At 56.3% G+C, this 9,429-nt stretch overlaps 1 protein-coding gene across 1 annotated transcript; it reads left to right on the plus strand.

The window, feature by feature from the left end:
- Window positions 1-271: 271 nt before the first annotated feature.
- PTX4 (pentraxin 4) lies at window positions 272-4,176 on the plus strand. The gene is made up of 3 exons (XM_033236265.1): window positions 272-977; window positions 1,812-2,472; window positions 3,207-4,176. The coding sequence occupies exons 1-3, from the start codon at window positions 837-839 to the stop codon at window positions 3,845-3,847; spliced, it is 1,443 nt and encodes a 480-aa protein (XP_033092156.1). The 5' UTR covers window positions 272-836; the 3' UTR covers window positions 3,848-4,176.
- Window positions 4,177-9,429: the final 5,253 nt, after the last annotated feature.

Raw genomic sequence — 9,429 nt, forward strand, 5'->3', positions numbered from 1 at the left:
GTGTGACAGAGCGAGACTGCGTCTCAAAAAAATTAATTAATTGGCCAGGTGCCATGGCTCACGCCTGTAGTCCCAACACTTTGGGAGGCTGAGGTGGGCAGATCATGAAGTCAGAAGTTTGAAACCAGCCTGACCAACATGGTGAAACCCCGTCTCTACTAAAAATACAAAAACTAGCCAGGCGTGGTGGAACGTGCCTGTAATTCCAGCTACTCGGGAGGCAGGAGGCTGAGGCAGGAGAATCGTTTGAGCCCGGGAGGCGGAGGTTGCAGTGAGTTGAGATTGCACCATTGCACTCTAGCCTGGGCAACAGAATGAGACTCCATCTCAAATAATTATAATAATAATAATTAATTAAGGTGGCAGCCAGTCACATTTCCATTGCTTTACTGAGCGAGGCGGGGCCTCCCAGGATGCAGCCGTGCACCGCCTGGGCGACGGGTGCCCGCGCAGACCTGGCTCTGTTGACTCCCTGGCCCCCATCGGGTTCCCTGTCTTGCTTCGACTTTGTGGGAGCACAAGTCCATGTGCTCCTGTTAAAGCCATCGCCTCCTGTCCGCGGGCTTGCACCCAGCTGAATGGTTCTTCAAAGAAACTGTTTGCATCTGTTTTAAGCCTGTCTCCTTGGGAACCTGCAGTTCTCAGAGCCCACTGGCTTGAAGGCAGATGCCTTTCACGGAGGCGGCAGGAAGAGCCCTGCATCCAGCCAGGGCCAAAGAAGGAAAACCGCTCAGCGGGAGAGCTGGGGGGACAAGCCACGAGACAGACCCACGGAGCCACCTCCACCCTCTCCTGCGGCCAGGAGGGAGACTGCGGGGGCCTCGCCGTCTGTCCGGATGGGTTGCTTGTGGAGGAAGACCTTGTTTTTCCTTCTTGTGTTTGTGACTGTATGTCTACATGGGGCTTCGTCGCAAGAAGCCGCCCCAGTGGGGCCCAGGAAACCGTTTTTCGAGAGGCTTCGTAAACTGGAGGAGCAGGCAAGTACACCCCTGACATGGCGCCGTCGGGTTTTTAAATTGGCAGCAGATGGAAGACGGATGTTACAGAAACAGAGAGGTAAACATCAGGGCTTGGCAGACACGAACATGGCGTGTGACGCTCTTTCCATCCGTGAAGATTATTTCACCTGCAGTTGGACACCAGGGAAAAGCTGAGCTGGGTTCACACCAGACGCAAACGTCATAACGTGTGGGGGTCAGGAGCTGGGCTCCGCTCACACCGGACGCAAAAGCCTCTTAACACGTGGGGGTCAGGTGGGGCCAGAGGCTAGAAGGGGGTCTGGAAGTGAGTCGGGATAACTGGGGGCCATGGGGGCCAGGCAGTGTCATGGGGAGGGAAACTGGGAGGTCACAGGTCCACCTTGAGGGTGTGGACAGCCTCCTGGACTCCCACGCGGGGTCCTCGGACAGTTCCGGAGTGCTTTGTGCCTGGTGGGCCTGCACTGGGTGCTTCCTGTTTGGGCCTCATAAAGCACTCATGAGGCCACCCTGCCATCCGCCGCTCACAGGCAGGAGCTGGGGTCACAGGGGGAAGTGACTTGCCGGTGGTTATGGGGCGAGGGGCGGGGATCAGAGCCCCGGCTATGGGCCTGGAGTCCACGCCCCACGTGGTGCAGCTGCATGGCCCGGGGTTGGTCCCTGGCACCCACGACATCTCACAGCATCGCAGTGGGGATCAAATCAGTGGGCAGATAGGCAGTGCTGACCGTGGGCTGGGCATGCGGCCGCTGCTCCCAGCGTGAGAAGGCAAAGCCTTTCCCATCCCTCCTAGCCGGCCCGGCCCGACCCATCATCACCGTGTCCTCCTTACAGTTCCGGAGATTCCAGGAGGTGACCTTGACGCACCTGCAGAGCATCGCCAGCAACTACAACGTGTCCTACAACGTTGATGTCCGGTTCCGGAGCCTGGCGGAAGAGAGCCAGGCCGTGGCTCAGGCGGTCAACCGGTCACAGGCCTCGCTGCAGGGGGAGCTGGTGCAGCTCAAGGCCTGGGTGAGGAAGCTGCAGCGCCGAAGCCAGAAGGTAGACATGCGGCTGCGGGCCTTGGACCTCGCCTTGGGCGAGAGGAGCCAGCAGCAGGCCCGGGAGAGGAAGGCGCACGAGGCCCAGGGGGACGCCCTGCGGGACTCACTGGCACACCTGGAGGACCTCGTCCACAGTCAGGGCGCCAGGCTGGCTGCTCTGGAGCAGTGGCTGCCCGTGGCCCACCCTGGCACCACAGCCTTGGGGCCGGCCCTGGTCCCAGCCCCAACCCAGCCTGATCTGCTGGGCCCGAGCTCCCTGAAGCTTCAGAGGGACAGGCAGGAGCTTCGAGCTGCATCCGAGCACCGGGGCCCCCGTCAGGACTCCTTGGCCCCTCTCCAGGGGACTCAGAAGCCCCCAGCCTCAGGCAGCTATCGGGTACTCAATGGGACTGCCACGGCCCCAAAAGATCCTCCACAGCAGACATGGTCCCCCCGGGGGCCAGGAGAGAGTAAGTACCACAGGCTCCCAGTTGATGGCCAGGCTTCCCTCCAGCTCCTCCTTAGACCAGGACCCCCAGAAAATCTCCCCTTCTCAAAAGAGATTCAGTTACAGGCCGGGAGATGGGGAGAGGGTCTCGGATCATCCAGGTGGGCCCACTGTCATCACAGGGACTTTTTAAGGGGAGGCAGGAGGAACACAGAGGAGGCCATGAGGGCGGAAGCAGAGATGGCGGGATGCACAGACGAGGGGGCCCCACGCCGAGGGGTGCAGGTGCCTCTGGAAACTGGAAAGGGCAGGAGACGGTTTCTCCTTGAGCCTCCAGAGGAACCAGCCCTGCCCACACCTGATTTGAGCCCTGGGAGACCGTGTTGGCCTTGTGACCTTCAGAAACGTGAAACTTTAAACTTGTGCTGCTGTGAGTCATGAAATTTGCAGAGACTCCCTGGCAGAGATGGGTCCTGGCTCAGCTGGGGGGGCCAACAGCTAGAGCTCCCAGCAGGACCCCACTACTTCCGAGTATGGCCCTCACGCTCAGTCTTCCCACCCGTGGAACCGGGGTGATCCCATCAAGAGGGTGAAGGAGACGCTGCAGGGGAGCCATTGGCAGGACCAGTGCAGAGTCAGTGCTCCATGAAGGGTGGCAGCCGGGAGCGGGAGGCCTGGCGCCCACAGTACCTGTGCTTCTGGATGCTTCTGCACGGCCTCCTGCATGGAGCTGACCCCTCCGTCCTCTGTTTCTAGTTTGCGGCGTGGGCCCCACCCTCGTTTTTCCGAACGCCTCCACCAAGAACGTGGTCTTCCTCAGCCCCGGCTTCGTCACTGCGCTGCGAGCCATGTCCTTCTGCAGCTGGGTCCGCACGGCGTCAGGCCGCCTGGGCACCCTCCTGTCCTACGCCACCGAGGACAATGACAACAAGCTGGTGCTGCACGGCCGAGACTCCCTGCTGCCCGGAGCCATCCACTTCGTGATCGGGGACCCGGCCTTCAGGGAGTTGCCCCTGCAGCCGCTGCTGGACGGCCAGTGGCACCACATCTGTGTCATCTGGACGTCCACCCAGGGCAGGTACTGGCTCCACGTGGATCGCAGGCTGGTGGCCACCGGCTCCCGCTTCAGGGAGGGCTATGAGATCCCCCCCGGAGGGTCCCTGGTGCTGGGCCAGGAGCAAGACAGCGTGGGGGGCGGGTTCGACAGCTCCGAGGCCTTCGTGGGAAGCATGTCTGGCTTGGCTATCTGGGATCGGGCGCTGGTTCCCGGGGAAGTTGCAAACCTTGCCATTGGGAAGCAGTTCCCAACAGGTGCCATCCTGACGCTGGCCAATGCTGCACTGGCAGGCGGATTCGTGCAGAGGGCCAACTGCACCTGTCTGGAGCGCTGTCCCTGAGGCCACGCCGCACAGGGGCTGAGGCCAGCGAGAGGAGCGTGTTCCCATCCACATTCCACCATCGCCCCCCTCCCCCAGCACATTCTACAAAGGCCATCCCGCCCGCCCTGGCTGTGCACACCTGCGCCCTCACGTAGGGGTGCCTGTTCCATCCTGGGGGGTGGGGAGGTGGACAGGGAGCAAGCAGGGACAGAGCAAGCCTGGGGTCAAGGTGGCCCACAAGCCCATGTTTCTTCCATCACCATGGAGTTCTTACTTCCTGCACTTTCTTCTTTTTTTTGAGATGGAGTCTCACTCTGTCTCCCAGGCAGGAGTGCAATGGCATGATCTGGGCTCACTGCAACCTCTGCCTCCTGGATTCAAGCAATTCTTGTGCCTCATCCCTCCTGTAGCTGGGATTACAGGCACGCACCACCACACCCGGCCCCTTCCTTCCTCCCTCCCTCCCTTCTTCCTTTCCTTTCCCGTTCCCTCCCTCCCTCCCTCCCTCCCTTCCTTTCTTCCTTCTTCCTTCTTCCTTCTTTCTCTCTCTCTCTCTCTCTGCTCTCTTTCTCTCTGACAGAGTCTTACACTGTCACCCAGGCTGGAGTGCAGTGGCATCAATCATAGCTCACTGCAGCCTCCACCTCCCGAGCTCAGCTGATCCTCCCACATCAGCCTCCTGAGTAGCTGGGACTATAGGCACACACTACCGTGCCTGGCTGAAAATTTTTTATTTCTTTTTTCTTTTTTAGATGAAGTCTTGCTCTGTCGCTCAGGTTGGAGTGTAGTGGTGCAATCTCAGCTCACTGCAACCTCCACCTTTTGGGATAAAGCGATTCTTCTGCCTTACCCTCCCAAGTAGCTGGGACTATAGGTGTGCACCACCATGTCTAGCTCTAATTTTTGTGTTTTTAGTACAGATGGGGTTTCACCCTGTTGACGAGGCTAGTCTTGAACTCCTGACCTCAAGTGATCCACCTGCCTTGGCCTCCCAAAGTGCAGGCATGAGCCACTGTGCCCGGCCCAGTTTTAATGCTTTTAAAACTTTATTGACTTGGCGTGGTGGCTCACACCTGCAATCCTAACACTTTGGGAGGCAGAGGTGAGTGGATCGCTTGAGTCCAGGAATTTGAGACCAGTCTGGTTAACACGGCAAAACCCTGTCCCTACTAAAAAAAAAATACAAAAAAGTTAGCCAGGTGTGGTGGTGTGTGCCTGTAGTCCCAGCTTCTTGGGAGGCTGAAGTGGGAGAATCACTTGGGCCTGGGAGGTTGAGTCTGCAGTGAGCCGAGATCATGCCAATGCACTCCAGCCAGGGCAATCAGAGTGAGACCCTGTCTCAAAAAACAAAACAAAACCTTATTGAGGTAAATTTTACCTATCATAAAATTCACCCGTTTCAGCCAGGCGTGGTGGCTCACGCCTGTAATCCCAGCACTTTGGTAGGCCGAGGCAGGCGAATCACGAGGTCAGGAGATCGAGACCATCCTGGCTAACACAGTGAAACCCTGTCTCTACTGAAAATATAAAAAATTAGCCGGGCGAGGTGGCGGGCGCCTGTAGTCCCAGCTACTCGGGAAGCTGAGGCAGGAGAATGGCGTGAACCTGGGAGGTGGAGCGTGCAGTGAGCTGAGATCGCGCCACTACACTCCAGCCTGGGCGACAGAGCAAGACTCTGTCTCAAAAAAAAAAAAAAAAAAATTCACCCATTTCAAGCGCATAGTTGAAAGATTTGTAGAGAATGGACCGAGCTGTGCAGCCATCGTCACAACCCAGTTTTAGGACCTTTCTGTTCCCTTCCTAAAAAAGTGTAGCAATCACTCCTGGCCCCCGCCCTGCACCCTCCCCAGCCTCTGGCAGCCACCCGTCTGTTTTCTGTCTCTGTGGATTTGCCTGTTCTGGACACTGCATACAAATAAACCAAACAGCAATTGTCCGTTTGTGTCTGGCTTCTTTTAATTAGCATAAGGTCTTCAAGCTTCGTCCACGCTGCGGTGTGTCTCAGTGTTCCATCTGTGTGGTTGCATTGTTCGGATGGACCACGTTTCGTCTCTCCGTTCATCCGCTGGTGGACATCTGGGCTGTTTTCAGTTGGGGTTACTGTGGATGAAGTTGGTCTGAGCACTGTCAGACGCGCCTTTGTGTGGCGTTCTTCCCACTTCGGTGGATACCTAGGAGCAGAATTACTGGTCGTATGGTAAGTTCTTGTCTAGGCCTCTTTTTTTTTTTTTTTTTTAAGACAGAGTTTCACTCTTGTCACCCAGGCTGGGGTTAATGGTGTGATCTAGGCTCACTGCAACCTCCGCTTCCCAGCTTCTGCCTCAGCCTCCCAAGTAGCTGGGATTACAGGCGTGTGTGCCACCACACCCTGCTAATTTTTGTATTTTTAGTAGAGATGGGGTTTCACCATGTTGGCCAGGCTGGTCTTGAACTCCTGACCTCAGGTGATCTGCCTACCTCGGCCTCCCAAAGTGCTGGGATTCCAGGTGTGAGCCCCCACGCCCGGCCCATGTCTAGGCTTTCAGAGAAACTGCCCAACTGTTTTCCAAAGTTGCTACATCATTTTTCATTCCCACCAGCAATCTATGAAGGCTCCCGTTTCTCCACATCCTTGTCTACACTTGGTTTTTGTCTTTTTTTTTTTGAGACAGGAGTCTCACTCTGTCGCCTAGGCTGGAGTGCAGTGGCGCAATCTCGGCTCACTGCAACCTCCGCCTCCCGGGTCCAAGCAATTCTCCTGCCTCAGCCTCCCGAATAGCTGGGATCATAGGTGCCATCACCATCATGCCCGGCTAATTTTTTTGTATTTTTAGTAGAGGCCAGGTTTCACCATGTTGGGCAGGCTGGTCTTGAACTCCAGATGTCAGGTGATCTGCCCACTTCAGCCTCCCAGAGTGCTGGGATTACAGGCATGAGCCACCACACCCGTCCTCTCCTTTTGATACATATTTTTTTGAATTCCAAATCATGGCAGGGTAAAAAAACTTGCACTGACCATTAGAACAGACTTGTATTTAGGTTTCACTCTGATGTAAATTGACTTCGTGACGTTGGAGATTCCCAGAAAAGGCCCAAACACAAGATCTCCAAGAATCAGAAAGTCAGCTGCTGCAGACAGGAGAGAGCGGGGCGTGGCATGGGGCGGGGGCAGGGGAGGGGCCCAAAACCGTGGACCAAGCGAACAGGCCTGGTTCTCAGGATTCGCCGATCCCTCCCGTTCTCCCTCTTCCTATCTGAAAAGTGAGGAGACCCATGAGAGATCCCACATCCTTCAACAGCAGATCCAGAAGGGGCCCGAGCCCTCCACCCCATGCATAGGGGGTTTCAGCTCTGCAGACGCCTGGGCCCTGCCCAGCTGGCCCCATGGGGAAGGTGCTCTAAGTCCGTCCCTGGAGTCCTCTAGCAACATCTCTGCAGAGCAGCCTGTGGACCCCACCAATTCTGGGCTTTCAGTTCAAGATCAGCCCAGCCTGCCTCCCCCAGCGCCACCTGTGCGTGAGTCAAGGTCAGAGATGGGATTTTAGAGCTGGAAAGCCCCACGGACACTGGCGTGATGGCTCCCTGAGTCACTCGCTGAGTTCTGCTTCTGCACGACGGTGTCTGACTCCATGGGCGGCAGCTCCTTCCCAGACCTCTTTCCTTCCCCAGCCTCCTCAGACGCTTTCTGGAACGCCCTTGCTCCACCCCACTGTGTCTTTGAGGACGGAGCCATAGGACGTCGTTTTTGGGTCACAGATATTTCTTGTGACAGCGATGTCCTTAGCACAGTTGTCTTGCCCAGGGTCCTAAGAAAGTGAACTGGGGCAGGGCTTTGAGACAAAGGCTCTAGTGGCCCCCAGATGGGTGCAGAGGTGGGGTGGGAGGGAAGCTTCCAGGCCCTGGAGTCCCCAGCCCCTCCCCAGCTTGCGGGTGCTTCCAGAGCCCTGGGGGACCAAGATGTCACCCGGGCCACAGCGATATTCACCTGCGTGGCTACAGAATCTAAGCCTCAGGGACCCGGCAGAGGTGGGCATTCAGGATGCTCAACTCACTCCAGGTGGGAGAACAGCAGAGCGAGGGCTTGGACTTGGGGGCTATGGGGGCAGCTTGGGGACTGTGGGGATTGGGGGCCTCTCTAGGGTTTGGAGCAGGACTGTCTGGGCATCCATCTCACGTGGCTCACCAACCCTGCTGGGAGCAGAACAAAGCCACCTGCTCATTTTATTTTTTTTCTTTTCTCATTGTATTTTTTGCTTCCTCAGCAGAATCACACCCATGCATTTTGAGGTGTGAACCACACCCACCTCCACAGTCACCGAATCCTACCTTTCACCAAGTCTGTTACGTTTCTGGGTGAGGAGGACAAACCACACAAAACACAGGCAAAAAACCCACGGGGGCTCTCGTGTTGCTGGGGAAGTCAGTTCCTGACAAGGAGCCCCTCCCCACAGCCCATTCCTCTTCTGAAACAGCCACTTGTCCCAGAAAAGGACACACTCAGGTCCCCGGGCTGAGAAGGATGGCCTTTGGGTCCTGACTCCCCCTCCCCAGCATGACCCCTTCTTCCCAAACTCTGTTCTTGTGGGTTCTGCATACAGCCCCACCACGCCCCGCTCCAGCACTCTGCTCAGCTCTCTGCCCACTTGGGTATCTTCATCCAAACCCTCCTCAACCCACAAGCCCCAAGTCCACCCATTCAATTCAATCAACAATCTGCTGCACTCCTACTGTGTCAGGCAACACGGTGCCTGACCTCTGAGGAGCCTGGGGAGGGGACCTGTCCCACCTCTGAACCCCCCAGGGAACTTGCTGTCAGCCCTTGACTCAAAGCATTTGAGAGCAAGAGTTTTGAAATCAAACTAACCCACGTTCAACTCCTGCTGCTTGTGGGGAGCCTTGGAAAAGTCAGCTTCATTCTCATCTTTAACACTCTCCTGTATGACTTGGGGGTGCAATGCTTTTGTCCCTCGAAAGGGCAAAGCCAGCCAGGCATGGTGGCTCATGCCTATACTCCCAGCACTGTGGGAGGCTGAGGCGGGTGGATCACTTGAGGTCAAGAGTTCAAAACCAGCCTGGCCAACATGGTAAAATCCTGTCTGTACTGAAAATACAAAAAATTAGCCAGGCGTGGTGACGCACACCTGTAATCCCAGCTACTCGGGAGGCTGAGGCAGGAGAATTGCTTGAACCCAGGAGGCAGAGTTGCAATGAGCTGAGATCGCGCCACTGCACTCCAGCCCTGGGCTACAAAGCAAGACTCCGTCTCAACAGCAAAACAAAACAAAAAAAGCACAAAGCCAGGGCACACCCATGAGAAAAACACCTTTTTTCAAAGAATGTTGTTCATGGTATTTCAGAGAAGGTATTGTAGTGTAATCACTGGGGAATTCAAAACCCTGTTAGATTTCCTTCCTCTTATTTCGGGTTTTAGTTTTGGTTTTATTTTGATATCAGGGAGGGAGGGTTCCATTATCTTCTCAGCTTTAGAGGTTCTAGGGAACTTTTATTTTTGTATTTTTTTTAAGAGACGGAGTCTCGCTCTGTCGCCTAGGCTGGAGTGCGGTGGTGTGATCTTGGCTCACTGCAAGCTCTGCGTCAGCCTTCTGAGTAGCTGGGACTAC

The sequence above is a fragment of the Trachypithecus francoisi genome, unplaced genomic scaffold, assembly GCF_009764315.1.
Source record: "Trachypithecus francoisi isolate TF-2019V2 unplaced genomic scaffold, Tfra_2.0 Lachesis_group15, whole genome shotgun sequence".
Lineage (NCBI taxonomy): Eukaryota > Metazoa > Chordata > Mammalia > Primates > Cercopithecidae > Trachypithecus > Trachypithecus francoisi.